The sequence below is a fragment of the Ascaphus truei genome, chromosome 14, assembly GCF_040206685.1.
Source record: "Ascaphus truei isolate aAscTru1 chromosome 14, aAscTru1.hap1, whole genome shotgun sequence".
Taxonomy (NCBI): domain Eukaryota; kingdom Metazoa; phylum Chordata; class Amphibia; order Anura; family Ascaphidae; genus Ascaphus; species Ascaphus truei.
In genome coordinates, this window is record NC_134496.1 from 53033078 (window position 1) to 53049523 (window position 16446).

Genomic DNA, 16446 nt, shown 5'->3' on the forward strand with positions numbered 1-16446 from the left:
CTCATTGTGCCAGGAGACCCTCATTGTGCCAGGAGACCCTCATTGTGCCAGGAGACCCTCATTGCGTGACAGAAGGAAACCTTGTTCTTGAAAACGAACCCTTATTTAAGATGTAACATAGCACTGCCTGTTTGTAAATAGAAAAGTAGCTGTTTCTATTCTTCAACCTCGGACAAGTTCAGTTTCAATTCTCCTGCAGATCAGCTGGGAAATGGGAGGAGGAGGAGATAAGTCACACACAGTCTGCTCTGGGTGTGGGCCTGAGCTACACTATATAACAGGACATGCAGTGACAGAGAAGAGCAGGCTATTTACACAGGCTCATCCTCATCACGCTGATACTGTATACGAGGAAGCACTCTGCATCAATATAACCAGCTGCAGTTATCATCTTGGTCTGACTGGTTGTGAACGCGGCGCTGTACCACTGGACCACAAACAGGTGAGAAAATACTGTACTGTAACTGTGGGTTCTGAATTCCGTTACAGAATAGCACATTGTCTCTGGAAATTTGGCCACTTTGCTGCCATTGGTGCACGTGTCAATTCTTTCCTACACATAAGTTGCTGCTGTTACTTTTTACCGTATGAAATTGGGTAAAGAAGCAACATTCACCACATGGGGAGGGGGGAGGGGGGGGATTATAAATTAGCCACTTATCACATATTCTTAATAGGCAGAGAAACTTTGTGAGTGACTTTCTCTTTTCTTGTGCTTATTGAAATGTTTGTACTTTGACTATAGGGGAGTAAAGTTAAAGTAAACTGCTGCCTGCATAATATGCCATGTGTTATATACCAAGCAACCCCCAATAACCCCTCCCCCCAAATATGAAGGCATCACACTGAAAATGCATGTTCTTTTCCCCCCTACGAGTATTTTAACCTAAATACTAGAGATGGGTGAACTTTTTAGGCGGACTTGGATTTCCCACGAATCGATTAAAAAAACGCTGATTCACCTTTTCCAGATTTGTTTTTATATTATTGACAATCCAATCTTAAACTCCACCAGCGGATTGCGGAATCCACGGATTGTATCCAATGGCGGTTTTTGATTAATCCGCTAAACGGATTTGAACAGTTTCTCCCACCTCTACTAAACGCCTAACCATTTCTCCCACCTCTACTAAATGCCTAACCATTTCTCCCACCTCTACTAAACGCCTAACCATTTCTCCCACCTCTACTAAACGCCTAACCATTTCTCCCACCTCTACTAAACGCCTAACCATTTCTCCCACCTCTACTAAACGCCTAACCATTTCTCCCACCTCTACTAAACGCCTAACCATTTCTCCCACCTCTACTAAACGCCTAACCATTTCTCCCACCTCTACTAAACGCCTAACCATTTCTCCCACCTCTACTAAACGCCTAACCATTTCTCCCACCTCTACTAAACGCCTAACCATTTCTCCCACCTCTACTAAACGCCTAACCATTTCTCCCACCTCTACTAAACGCCTAACCATTTCTCCCACCTCTACTAAACGCCTAACCATTTCTCCCACCTCTACTAAACGCCTGACCATTTCTCCCACCTCTACTAAACGCCTAACCATTTCTCCCACCTCTACTAAACGCCTAACCATTTCTCCCACCTCTACTAAACGACTAACCATTTCTCCCACCTCTACTAAACGCCTAACCATTTCTCCCACCTCTACTAAACGCCTAACCATTTCTCCCACCTCTACTAAACGCCTAACCATTTCTCCCACCTCTACTAAACGCCTAACCATTTCTCCCACCTCTACTAAACGCCTAACCATTTCTCCCACCTCTACTAAACGCCTAACCATTTCTCCCACCTCTACTAAACGCCTGACCATTTCTCCCACCTCTACTAAACGCCTAACCATTTCTCCCACCTCTACTAAACGCCTAACCATTTCTCCCACCTCTACTAAACGCCTAACCATTTCTCCCACCTCTACTAAACGACTAACCATTTCTCCCACCTCTACTAAACGCCTAACCATTTCTCCCACCTCTACTAAACGCCTAACCATTTCTCCCACCTCTACTAAACGCCTAACCATTTCTCCCACCTCTACTAAACGCCTAACCATTTCTCCCACCTCTACTAAACGCCTAACCATTTCTCCCACCTCTACTAAACGCCTAACCATTTCTCCCACCTCTACTAAACGCCTAACCATTTCTCCCACCTCTACTAAACGCTTAACCATTTCTCCCAGGACACATGGCAGATACACAAAGCAACCACAGCTGGACAGCTGTATTCCAGCCCCTCCAAGAGGTAGAGCTCCAGCAGCGGCATGGCAACAACTGGACTCTGCAGATTAAGAGCGATTTAGAGGACGAGCTGACATCTAACCAGAGGCAAGAGGGTTGGAAGGTTTATATATCCTCCTCGTTTGGCAGGTAATCCGATGGGGGAGGGAGGAAAGAGCAAAGGAAAAAGGCAATGTGGGGGAGTATGTTGAGATGATTTTGGAAATGAATGGACGGGCCACATTGTGGGAGAGATTTATATGCGAGGACTAAGATATTACATATGTTTCTGGACGGTACTCGTAGCCAGTGTAGGTACTTGCATAGAGGGGAGAAGACTCCAGAGAGGAAGACTAGCTAAGAGGTTACAGTAGTCAAGGCGGGATATTATGAGGGCATAGATTGGAGGTGGACACAGAGGTATGAAAGGGGTGGATTCTGGGAATATTGAAGAGGTGAAAGTGGCAGGATTTAGTGAAAGACTATGTGTGGGACGAAGGAGAGGAAGGAATCGAAAATGACTCCTAGACATCGGTCTTGGGTATTGGTGGAATCATTAATATTTACAGAGAATGTGGTTTGTAGGGATAGTGCATACAATGTCAAGGGAGGTTTTATCACGATGGGTAGAAGAGCTGGTCCACTGAGAAAGAACAAAGGAGGAGGTTAAGCGGGAGTTGGTGTGAGGCAGCAGAGACATAAGGGTTGCCAATATATATGTAAAAATCCCCTAAAACAAGGGTTGGGATATGAGAGGAAAGGGAATGCCGGCAGCAAAGTTATAAAGGGACTGAGCGGCTGGCACAGGGGGGCGACAAATGACAGCAGCAAGGAGGGAGAAAGGAGAGAAGAGACTAATAGCTTGAAACTCAAAGGATTTGAATGAAAGTGATGGGCACAAGGTGATGTGTATCTAGGAGAGAGCAGGATAAGAACAGAGCACTGAATATTCAGGGGAGGGCGATCTGGCCGCCAGTTTATGTTTGGGGCAGATTGTATTATCTTTGAATGGGCCAATATGAGAGGTGCAGGTGTAGATGTAGGCACGCTTCCATACTGTAAGAACAAGCCACCAGCCTTATTTAAACCTGCTGTTTGCAACGGTGTCACATAATCTATACTTTACCGTACAGTTGTATCAGACCTATCTATCCCTCTGCTGCTAGTTAATCATTGCAGTGTAAGCATAAAAATACATTTAGTGTGAACCTTGAGCTTTATTTACTAAAGTCCCCTGGCGGCCGGAGCTGGGCCTACCCCACTGCAACACCGGCACCAGATTTAAAGAGAAAACAAAATGGAATCCCATTCTATTTGTTTTACTCTTCGCTTCCCTCTTTTCATCTGCAGCAACCTGAGAACTAGAAGCCACTGGACAGTAGGGTCCAGTTGCTGAGCCATGTGCCAGGAACCCCCACTTCTGAAGAATTGTACTACAGATATAACGCACCCTCATATTGGTCCATTAATAATGGTGCTCAGTATCTGATGGATACTAGGAGTATGTAAACCAAGAGCGGCCAACTCCAGTACTCAAGGGCCACCAACAGGCCTGGTATTAGGGATATCCCTGCTTCAGCACAGATGGTGCAGTCATTCTTACTGAGCCACTGATTGAGCCATCTGTGCTGAAGCAGGGATATCCCAAATACCTGGCCTGATGGTGGCCTTTGAGGACTGGAGTTGGCCGCCCTTGGTGTAAACCATTACTTCACACCAAGAGTACCACTAACAGTCTTATTTAAAGAAGAGTTACAATTCCACTTTCCCTTTGAAAGCCTCTCACAGCCCAAATAGCGTTCCCCCAATCTTTAGTAAATGTAAATATTTTTTTTAAATAAGGCACAGTGCTACTACTTTTGTAAGCCACTTTGAGCACTGGCTAAAAGTTATAACAACCTGCAACAAATCCGAACATTTGGGATTTGAATTGAAATGAAACCACATCACTGACATTACATGAACGGCTGTTTGTCTCACGCTCACTCTGGTCCTTGTTTAGGTTCACCTGCCCGGACTGCCGCCATTCTTGGAACTCGGCTCGTGTCTCTCTCACCTTTCACTACCGCCGTGTACATTCCACGGAAGGGAAGGTCCACCTGAGAACCTACAGACAGATATGCCGAAACTGTAAGAAGCCGGAGGTTCTGCTGACGGCAGCGTTTGAAGAAGACAAGCGGAGGGAGGTCCTGATGAGGCTAATCTCCAAGATCAGGAAGAACTGTTATAACGAGGACATGGGAAACGATCATCATCATGTCCTTAACATGTGACCAAACCTCACGAGGCCTCTCTGTGTGAAGCCTGCAAGTTGGGCAAATGTAGCAGGGAGGGTTCTTAGTAACCATGTTTGAAGAGCGCAGTATTCTGCCGCTTAACTATGCTGATTGTATATGCTGGGGCTGATTGTATATTTAGGGGCTGATTGTATATTTTGGGGCTGATTGTATATTTAGGGGCTGATTGTATATTTAGGGGCTGATTGTACATTTTGGGGCTGATTGTATATTTAGGGGCTGATTGTATATGTTGGGGCTGATTGTACATTTTGGGGCCGATTCTATTTTTGCCGAAGCAGCCGATCGGGATGTTTCCAGCCGAAATTCCCCATTGGAGGCATACCGTATATAGAATTAACCCTGTAGTATTCTTGGCTTCGTTGCAAGGGACAGGATAGAGGGTAACAATATTTGGAAATAACCATCTCTAAAAGGGTTAACATTTACTTTCTCTTGTTTCTTTGAACATTCCCGTTACAGCGGGAAATCTGCAATGTTGGCCGGTTGTCAGGAAGCGGTTTCCTTGGTTATTATTATGTAGTTAGCGCTCCTCCTTCTCAGAGGAACAAGCAGGGCAGGAGCAGGACATGTCATTATGACCAGAAAGTGACAGCACACATCGGATTAACAATGATGTAACTGCCCATGTTAGGGGGTGGGGGGTTACTTTCCAGGGGCAACCATGTACAAATCAAGAACTTAACCCCATACAGTGCCAAAGCTCCCTTTGGTATACAAGGTGTTAAAATATCACTTTTTATTTGAGGGTTTAAATTATGAATTAGGGTGGATAATATATATTGGGGTTTGTAAAATCACAATAAATAAAGTCATTATTAAAAGTTGGGGAGAAGACTATATATACAGTATGAGGAAAATGTGTTTGTGTGTGTGTATGTGTGTATATATATATATATATATATATATATATATATATATATATATATATATATATAATATATATATAATATATATATATATATATATATATATATATATATATATATATATATATATATAAAAAAAAAATATATACTGTATTTCCTCGATTCTAAGACACACCCTTGATTTAATAAAAAACATTTTGGAAAAAAAATAAAAACACTACATTAAATGTTCAGAAAAAAATGTTTTTACTAGCAGACAATAGCATACATTGTTTTACACTACACTACAGTACTGCTTTCTGCTGCCATGTTATACTTACGTTGTGTAACGGATCTGCCACGATCTAGTGGCTCCCTCTGCACCTCTGCGCACTTCTTCCTCCCACTACCTCCGACGGGTGAGGACAAGTTCTGGTCCCGTTAACCAGGCTGAGAGTCGCTGGGGGGGGGGGCGGAATGGGGGGGCCGGGGTTGGAGCCGGGTAATACTGCCAAGCTGCTGTGGGGCGCTGAAAACATCCCCCGCTGTGGCTGCTCCAGCAGCGCCCACTTGCAGACTTTTTTTTTTTAAACATCGATTCTAAGACGGATGGGGGGGGGGGAGGGGAAATCGAGGAAATACGGTATATACTACATGCTACGGTATAATAATGGCCAACTTTTGGACTAGCTTTAACATCTTCATTGCTTGGGGCGAAGGGGTTATGTGGGGATGGGGGGTCAGCAGCATACAATAACACATAATACACTTTTAAGCAAGGTTCCCATTTTAATAACACCAACAATCAAAAAGTCAAATCATTTACATAAATAATCAGCATAATTACCATATCCAGTTTTTTTTTTTTTCAAGATTCAATCTTATTTGCAACACATTTATCACTGATATAGGAAGTGCGAAGAATAAGGCTTCTTAACCCCTTCCCTGCGGGCGGGACTTTAAAGGTGATTGTGCTTTAGGAAAGTGTAAGGGTAAAGAACGTTCAGCTGGGAGGCCTGTCTCACTCCGAGTCTGATCCGAGTCTGATCCGAGTACCCATGTGGGATTTCCCAGCCTGCAGTAACAAATGGTACTTGCTTGTATGAGTTCTGCTCTGGTACCATAGGGTTGAACCAGAGGCAAAACTTCTATAATTCTATATACACCGATGGGGCCAATTTCATAGATTAGAATGAAGTCTGCTCAGAATCTGGGGCAGATCTCTCGCTGCTGAGAAGGTTTTAACATATTCTCCTTCTGCGACTTCCCTTTACCTTTCCCTGTTTATCTAAATCCCACACGTCACTGTCCTCCAGCAAAGTTTTAATTCCTGAGAAGTATTGGCATGAAATCATTTTGTTGTTGTTTTTTTTGTAAACACGCAATAAAAAAAATGTAGATGAGGCGTCACATCCCTGAGTGCTTTCGTTTCATTGTATATCCCATAGATGTTGCTAAGTGGGACTAAGGCTTGAATTTGAATTTGCTAAAGGGCAGCACGGTGCTGCTTGGGAATGCATTGCTGCACACTGCGGCATGGAATGGGTTAAGTAGAGGCTCAGGCGATGACCAAGCAGCAATAAAACAACCCCGTCACTGCCAAAGGACCAGCAATAACTTCTGGCAGCAAAGGGGTTAATGTTACCTTCTAGAATAGGGGTGGGCAACTCCAGTCCTCATGGGCCACCAACAGGTCAGATGTTCAGGATATCCCTGCTTCAGCACAGGTGCAGTCATTGACTGAGCCACTGATTGAGCCACCTGTGCTGAAGCATTGATATCCTGAATACCTGACCTGTTGGTGGCCCCTGAGGACTGGAGTTGCCCAGCCCTGGTCTAGAAGTATGGGGTCTATTTACTAAAGTCCCCCGAGTACAAAACCGGTGTGAGAAACAGCACCAGAATCATCCAAAAAAGTCATCCGATTAAAAGCAGAGTTCTTCCTCTGATAAATCTGGCACCGTTTCTCCCCCCCCCCCCAGGAGATTTTACAAATAGCCCTTTATGTTTGAGGAGAAGCCCCCAGCATTAATATAACACCCCGCTTTTCTCTTTGATCCAAGCCAGGCTCTTGTAAACATTTGAATATACTCCATACCGATCATTCTCCCCACACCCCACACCCCACGAGACCACCCCAGCCAGATACCAGCGCTTTTTGTGCTGGCTCAGAGTAGCCATTGGACCTCCAGAATCACCAGAACAGGCGTCCTTCCCTCCTAGAGGAAAACAGAGTCAAACATCAAGGAAAGGAACAAAGCAGCAGAGACGGAGGTGGAGAAAATACATGTATCAGTTAAAGTCGACATTTAGTTTAATTCACTGAGGCCCAGATTCACTAAGCAGCGATAAACCCGTGAAAACGCTACATTAATCAAACAAGGAATGCGCCTCGACTAATTATTCTAACAGAAATACCTCACCGAATTCAGCTCATTGGAGAATAGTTAATGTGAGGAATGTGCTTAATGGGAGTTATTTGTAAAAAAACAGGAGTCATTTCTAAATATCTTGTACGGTATGTATGCAAAACCTGCTGAAAGCCCTGCGCGTTGTTACTATCTCCTTCCCGGCCTAAGTAAAGATATTAGTTACATGTATACTTCTTTTAAAGAGGTTGTATGGAGTTGTATACTCTAATCCTGATGGTACAGGACCAACCAAGTTCCCAGACAAAAGTGTCCCCCAGGACAGGAGCACACGAACACAGGACTCCCCCCAATTAACTCACTCACAGCCCACCCAACAGCAAGGAGTTTCTGCTATTATCTTTAGTATATTATTGAATCAGCAGCTGAATTACAGCTACAATATCAGCGTCTCCCATACAGTATTCTTCCTAAAATCTTCAGTGCAGACCATGGACCACTGCGGAGCTGTCCAGGAACTGAAAGTGTTACCATAATGTTGTTTAGGACTCTGTTAGACCAGATTGATGTCTCACTGGTCCTTTTGCCAATGTGACATTACAATGAAGTAGGGAGATAAAATGCTGTATTCGTCCAAGAGAAAACTACTTTATTCTTGCATGAGCCGAACACTTTTGATAGAATGAATATCTGTATATTTTTAAAGCCTGTAAATTTCCTTAGTCAAGACCACAACGTTTTACAAACATCAAATCAGAAGGGACTTTGATTCTGCTATTCAAAGCTTTTATATAACAGAATTTTATAATGATTATACGATAGATCTAATATGAGATATAATATGACAGTAATCTGTGTGAATTACAAACGTGTTACATACACCAAGTAATATGGGATTTGGGTAAAACTCCCATATTGGCAGAAGCTTCTATTAGGCCTATTTTTATCTCAGCAAATTATATTATTCCATGTATTAATCTGGTGTGTATGGGTCAAGGCAAAATCGATGAAGTAGTGAGGGAAACCCCCCAAGAAATAAAAAGCAATAGGAATTTTGCTTTCATACTCTGAGTGCAACTCTTTGCCCCAGAATTGTACCATTTCTCATTAAATACGTAGGGGCATCTGTGTTTAAATGCTTATTAGTGCCAAAATCCACAAACAAATACATTACAGAAAGAAAGAAACTAGCATTATTAGTCATTCTTATCTCTGTCCATAAATGCATACCTTCCTTTTCTCCTGCACACAGCATGTCCTCAGTCACCAGTCTGTTCATCGCTACGTAGCCAGCTTGGCACACAGCGTGATCCACCACGGGGATTTCAACCTGAAACCAGATGAGGATTTGCAGACTACCAGCGCATCAGAATAAACAAGTCCCTTGAATATATAAGGGTCTGCAATCGGATCACTCCCCATAAACTGTATGTATATAGTATGGTTGCCCTAATATGGTAAGGGACTAGTACCTAATGCTATACAGCACCAATAAACAGTACAAACATTGTCCCATAAAGTGAGGAATAAGGGTATGGAAACCCACAGATACAACTCACTGTTGGTGTCCCAAGATCCATAGGAGTAGTCCACAGCAGAGTTCAATGGCGTGCAATCCACCCAGGCGAACAGCAGGAACAGATGAAGGAAAAAGGCAGTGCACTGCCTGAAGAAACAGGAGGAGGCTCACGGTGTCACCTTGATAAAGGGCACCCGGCCCGAAATGCGTAGGTGGGACACCTGCTGTAGCTATGGGGGGCTTTGTCTGATCCTTTCAATGGAATAAAGTGTTTTTTCTTTTGCATCCGTGAGCCTCCTCCTGTTTTTTCAGGCAGTGCACTGCCTTCTTCCTTCATCTGAAACCCGATGAGACACGCAATGAACAGAGACGCATCATTCTGACTCCCGTGTATCAAATGGGATCATTCTGGGGTAGCCAACTCCAGTCCTCAAGGACTACCAACAGGTCGGGTTTTCAGGATATCCCTGGTTCAGCACAGGTAGTGCAGCTGAAGACTGAGCCACTGATTGAGCCACCTGTGCTGAACCAAGGATATCCTGAAAACCTGACCTCTTTGTAGTTCTTGAGAACTGGAGTTGGCCACTACTAGGATTAATTTATTGGGCTGCGATAATTCCACGTTACTGCACAAAAACATCCATGGACTTAAATGTCATGTGAGATACCAGGCAGTAATGCCAAATCGCCACTATTGCCCCTTGATGAAAAACCCCCAACGTATCTCAGCTGCAAAAACATGGAAAAGGGTGCAACAGAAAAATGGCACAAGTTGAAGGATTCCCTTTCTTTGCCCTTGGTTTTATACACCAGTAATTACACATTTCCCATTGGCATTCGCTTCCTTTTCTATTCTTTTTGGGGGGATCTTGCACCAGCGGGGAGACTCTGTTACATTTTCGGTGGCTCCTGTATTGAAACACCTTCCATTTAATTTGGGCTTTCTACCTTTTTAAATGTACGAATTTAACTCAATCGAAACAGAAAGCCAATGAATATGGAAGCCTCCTCGGTGCTGATGTGGGCAGCTAATGACGTCACAAAGCAATATTTAATCAGTAATGTAATGCTGAAGTGGTGACGTAGAGCCAGGGACTCCTTATGTATTTCTGATTAGGTTCCACAATGAGCTAGCCCATCAAATCTTCAGTACATTCTGCAATACAGCGAAAGCACTCGCTCATACAACACTTATTTTTACATGTGAAAACTAAGCGGGATCTCATTGGGAGAAGAGTGGCTCAGTGAGTGATTACACTGACTGGCACAGAGTTTAGAAGCAGGGGAACCTGGTTCAATTCCCGGTGTCGGCTCCTTGTGACCTTGGGCAAGTCACTTTATCTCCCTGTGCCTCAGGCACCAAAAACATAGATTGTAAGCTCTACGGGGCAGGTACTGTGTCTGCAAAATGTCTCTGTAAAGCGCAACCTAAAACTAGCAGCGCTATACAAGAACATGCTATTATTAGTGAATTATTTTTGACAAGTGCAGGAAAAAATGTCAGGATTTTGCTCGTTTTCAAGTTGTTAAAGATGTGCCTTATAGCACCAAAGCGGATAAGGCTTAAATGAAATTGTAATATTTACCTCCATGAGGACTTCGGGTAACCTTGTCAGGAATTGCTTTCCCCATCCACTGACAAGCACAGAGTCCTCTAAAAGAGACAATGCAAATTATTAGGTAAATGGTGAAGAATGGAGGACGTTGGGCTCTATTTAAGAAGAAATGCTACCCCAGAAGACCCTTTCTGTGATGGAAGACACCTTATGGCCAATTTATTTGAATTATCATTATTGTTTATTTGTACGGTGCCAACATATTCCACAGCGCGGTACAAAGGGAGTACAGCGTTATGTACCTATGATAATAAAAGAGCCGGTGTGTCTATCTGTCTGTCTGTCTGTCACAGCCATAGCTCCAAGATCATGAAGCCTAGACACCTGAAACGTTGTATTCATACTAAAGGGAAACTCTTGGGGTGTTTCACCTAGGGGTTTCTTTCTTCTTTTATTTTGGGGCCGGTGTTTTTCTCTCTCCTGTTTTTAACTGTTCCACCTTTTATTGGTTGTTCCCTCGACACACAAGGCCACTGAGCAGTTGGTTTCTCAGACAGAACAAGTATTCACGGTACGTAGAATAAAGAAGACAAAGAACCTGTTTGCACTGGTTCCTCCGGCAGACAAATGGGCATCACATAGTCATTGAGGAAAGCTTTGTCTGACAGCTCCACCAGGGCGATGTCGTACTGAAAGGTCTTGCTGTTATAGTCAGGATGGACGAGGAGATGTTTGGCTTGGAAGGCCTGCTCAGTATCATCCTTTCTCATTGTCCTGTGTTTACCTGCCCGGAGGAAGAAAAGAACCCAGTTAGAAAACACACAAGATGAAGTTGTGTACGGGGTGTTCGCTGGACAGACAGAAACCAAGTCAGAGCAGTGGCAGGATAGTTTTCATAGGGCATATGTATCATGTAAGGGTGTCACTAGCAAGTGGTAATTCGGATCTAAAAAGTGTTCCTGTTTTGCTTTTAGCACATTGTGAAGAGAGTAGGGCACAACAGTCTCTGTTTTATAATGTGACAATGTGTCGGCTGTAAATGCAGCCCTTTCCAAGGATGGCCAGAATCATCATCCTGCACGTAACCCTCTTCACTATGTACTTGTACAGTGGTGGCCAATCCAGTCCTCAAGAGCCACCAACAGGCCACGTTTTAAGTATATCCCAGCTTGAGCACAAATGGCTCAATCAGTGGCTCAGTCAGAATGACTGAGCCACCTGTGCTGAAGCAGGGCTATTCTTAAAACCTGACCTGTTGGTTGCCCTTGAGGACTGGAGTTGGCCATTCCTGTACTTGTACCATTAAGAACCTTTGAGTTATGAGTGCGGGTAACCATAAATCCATACTACACAGGAGCGTGAGTGCGGGTAACCATAAATCCATACTACACAGGAGCGTGAGTGCGGGTAACCATAAATCCATACTACACAGGAGTGTGAGTGCAGGTAACCATAATTCCATACTACACAGGAGTGTGAGTGCGGGTAGCCATAATTCCATACTACACAGGAGCGTGAGTGCGGGTAACTATAAATCCATACTACACAGGAGTGTGAGTGCGGGTAACCATAATTCCATACTACACAGGAGCGTGAGTGCGGATAACTATAAATCCATACTACACAGGAGTGTGAGTGCGGGTAGCCATAATTCCATACTACACAGGAGTGTGAGTGCGGGTAACCATCTTTCCATACTACACAGGAGCGTGAGTGCGGGTAGCCATAATTCCATACTACACAGGAGCGTGAGTGCGGGTAACCATAATTCCATACTACACAGGAGTGTGAGTGCGGGTAACAATAATTCCATACTACACAGGAGCGTGTGTGCGGGTAACCATAAATCCATACTACACAGGAGCGTGAGTGCGGGTAACCATAATTCCATACTACACAGGAGTGTGAGTGCGGGTATCCATAATTCCATACTACACAGGAGCGTAAGTGCGGGTAACCATAATTCCATACTACACAGGAGCGTGAGTGCGGGTAACCATAAATCCATACTACACAGGAGCGTGAGTGCGGGTAACCATAATTCCATACTACACAGGAGCGTGAGTGCGGGTAACCCTAATTCCATACTACACAGGAGCGTGAGTGCGGGTAGCCATAATTCCATACTACACAGGAGCGTGAGTGCGGGTAACCATAAATCCATACTACACAGGAGCGTGAGTGCGGGTAACCATAAATCCATACTACACAGGAGCGTGAGTGCGGGTATCCATAATTCCATACTACACAGGAGCGTGAGTGCGGGTAACCATAATTCCATACTACACAGGAGCGTGAGTGCGGGTAACCATAATTCCATACTACACAGGAGTGTGAGTGCGGGTAACCATAATTCCATACTACACAGGAGTGTGAGTGTGGGTAACCATAATTCCATACTACACAGGAGTGTGAGTGCGGGTAACCATAATTCCATACTACACAGGAGTGTGAGTGCGGGAAACCATAATTCCATACTACACAGGAGTGTGAGTGCGGGACAATCTATTTTCTCTCATTGGTTTTGTTTTTTTGTTTTTGAGAAAACTTGATCGCTTTTGGTCTTGAATTTGTAAAAAATAAATACATTTTCAATTCAATTTGTGTTTCCTTTGAACTATTATATCCATCTATTATATATCACAGTACTATATTATATTATATATAATGGATATAGATATATATAAAATCTTTAGCTCTTATTGATCCACTGCTCTAACAAATGTTATCATTTCATGCTCCCATCTAACTTTTGGTTGTCGTCCTAATCTTTTGATATCACTTGGAATGCAGGTGAGCATCCAACAATGGCTATTTCTTCTTGTGATATGCCCACCGCCATTTTAATTTTTCTCTCTTGTGATGATGTCACAGACTTTTGCTTGCTTTCAAAGCCCGTTGCTTTCTTTCCTGTCTCTTTGGGTAATACCCAGCATGCATCTCTCCGTGCTCCTTTGTGTTTTCTGAAGCTTCTGAATTATCTTTGCAGTTAGGGCTCGAGTTTCACATTCATACGTGGGCACGGGCAGAATAAACAGGTCGTGAAAAGGTAAGTAAAAAACAACCATTGGGTCATGTGGGGCAGGTATTATGTAACAACAAAAGCAGACTCAGATCTGGCAAGAAACTTAAAGCAGCAAAACACCGTCCACTACATTTTTTGTTCTCTGTTAGCTCTAGGATTGATTCAGGGGGTCTCCGGAGCTGAACGGTGTTAATTCCATCTCTGGGGACCCCCAACTTCCATAGATACATACTTCGGAAGGGGTGCCAGTATCTCTGCAGCCAGGGAGCTTGTGGTCCTAATGAAATGGTGGCTTACAGTAACTATCCCGCATCATGCTGGCCAATAGGAAGCCGTGACATCATCCCGTGTGGCTTCCTATTGGCCCGCATGACCTGAACATTTAAATTCCACAGAGATATCAGCATCCACTTTGGAGGAAATATCAGGGCCGACCTTAGCTTTTTCAGGGCCTAACGCGTTCCGCTGGCAGCGGGCCCTCCGGTGGAAGTAGCGGGGGTACTTACCTTGAAAAGCGGTCCTCCTCCTGCAGCGTTGCGGTGTCATGATGCATTGTCATGTGACGTCGCAGCGTCAATTGACAACGGGTCGCCATGACAACGCAACGCTGCAGGAGGAGGCCGCTCCAGAGAAGGTAAGACCACACACACACTTTCTCACCACGGGGCGAGGAGCGGACCTGCGCCAGCCCAGGGACTCCCCAGCTCCCTCCTCCGGTCGGGCGGAAGTTGAAGCCCGGCCCCAACGGAAGAAGGGAGAGGAGGGAGCGCGGGGCCCAACAGAAGAAGGGAGAGGAGGGAGCGCGGGGCCCAACAGAAGAAGGGAGAGGAGGGAGCGCGGGGCCCAACAGAAGAAGGGAGAGGAGGGAGCGCGGGGCCCAACAGAAGAAGGGAGAGGAGGGAGCGCGGGGCCCAAGGCAACCGGAAGCAGGGCGTCCCAGGAGCTGAAATTAACACAGGTCAGCTCCCTAGATGTCCTGTTTCATGCCTAGAACTAAAAGGGCCAGGTGTTCTACATGCTTCTCACAGGTGTTCTACACGCTTCTCACAGGTGTTCTACACGCTTCTCACAGGTGTTCTACACGCTTCTCACAGGTGTTCTACACGCTTCTCACAGGTGTTCTAAAGGCTTCTCACAGGTGTTCTACACGCTTCTCACAGGTGTTCTACACGCTTCTCACAGGTGTTCTACACGCTTCTCACAGGTGTTCTAAAGGCTTCTCACAGGTGTTCTACACGCTTCTCACAGGTGTTCTAAAGGCTTCTCACAGGTGTTCTAAAGGCTTCTCACAGGTGTTCTACACGCTTCTCACAGGTGTTCTAAAGGCTTCTCACAGGTGTTCTAGAGGCTTCTCACAGGTGTTCTACACGCTTCTCACAGGTGTTCTACACGCTTCTCACAGGTGTTCTACACGCTTCTCACAGGTGTTCTACACGCTTCTCACAGGTGTTCTACACGCTTCTCACAGGTGTTCTACACGCTTCTCACAGGTGTTCTAAAGGCTTCTCACAGGTGTTCTACACGCTTCTCACAGGTGTTCTAAAGGCTTCTCACAGGTGTTCTAAAGGCTTCTCACAGGTGTTCTACACGCTTCTCACAGGTGTTCTAAAGGCTTCTCACAGGTGTTCTAAAGGCTTCTCACAGGTGTTCTACACGCTTCTCACAGGTGTTCTAAAGGCTTCTCACAGGTGTTCTAGAGGCTTCTCACAGGTGTTCTACACGCTTCTCACAGGTGTTCTAAAGGCTTCTCACAGGTGTTCTAAAGGCTTCTCACAGGTGTTCTAAAGGCTTCTCACAGGTGTTCTACAGGCTTCTCACAGGTGTTCTAAAGGCTTCTCACAGGTGTTTTACATGCTTCTCACAGGTGTTCTACACGCTTCTCACAGGTGTTCTACACGCTTCTCACAGGTGTTCTACATGCTTCTCACAGGTGTTCTACACGATTCTCACAGGTGTTCTACACGCTTCTCACAGGTGTTTTACACGCTTCACACAGGTGTTTTACATGCTTCACACAGGTGTTTTACATGCTTATCACAGGTGTTTTACATGCTTCACACAGGTGTTTTACATGCTTCACACAGGTGTTTTACATGCTTATCACAGGTGTTTTACATGCTTCTCACAGGTGTTCTACAGGCTTCCCACAGGTGTTCTACACGCTTCTCACAGGTGTTTTACACGCTTATCACAGGTGTTTTACATGCTTCTCACAGGTGTTTTACATGCTTCTCACAGGTGTTCTATACACGCTTATCACAGGTGTTTTACACGCTTCTCACAGGTGTTCTACATGCTTCCCACAGGTGTTCTACATGCTTCTCACAGGTGTTCTACAGGCTTCTCACATGTGTTTTACATGCTTCTCACAGGTGTTTTACATGCTTCTCATAGGTGTTCTACAGGCTTCTCACAGGTGTTTTACACGCTTCTCACAGGTGTTCTACAGGCTTCTCACAGGTGTTTTACACGCTTCTCACAGGTGTTCTACAGGTTTCTCACAGGTGTTCTACAGGCTTCTCACAGGTGTTTTACATGCTTCTCACAGGTGTTTTACATGCTTCTCACAGGTGTTTTACATGCTTCTCACA

At 44.7% G+C, this 16446-nt stretch overlaps 2 protein-coding genes across 2 annotated transcripts in view; one reads left to right on the forward strand and one right to left on the reverse strand.

The window, feature by feature from the left end:
* Positions 1-275: 275 nt before the first annotated feature.
* Positions 276-5447, forward strand: RTP2 (receptor transporter protein 2). Its single transcript, XM_075571024.1, has 3 exons — positions 276-442; positions 2205-2391; positions 4244-5447. The coding sequence occupies exons 2-3, from the start codon at positions 2210-2212 to the stop codon at positions 4512-4514; spliced, it is 453 nt and encodes a 150-aa protein (XP_075427139.1). The 5' UTR covers positions 276-442; positions 2205-2209; the 3' UTR covers positions 4515-5447.
* Positions 5448-6155: 708 nt separating this feature from the next.
* Positions 6156-16446, reverse strand: part of MASP1 (MBL associated serine protease 1) — a 55629-nt gene continuing 45338 nt past the window's right edge. The window contains exons 13-16 of the mRNA XM_075571022.1: positions 11429-11614; positions 10861-10928; positions 8986-9085; positions 6156-7605 (exon numbers count right to left, since the gene is read on the reverse strand). Of these exons, the coding sequence (XP_075427137.1) occupies positions 7415-7605; positions 8986-9085; positions 10861-10928; positions 11429-11614 (545 nt within the window). The 3' untranslated portion in view covers positions 6156-7414. The remainder of the gene's footprint in view (positions 7606-8985; positions 9086-10860; positions 10929-11428; positions 11615-16446) is intronic.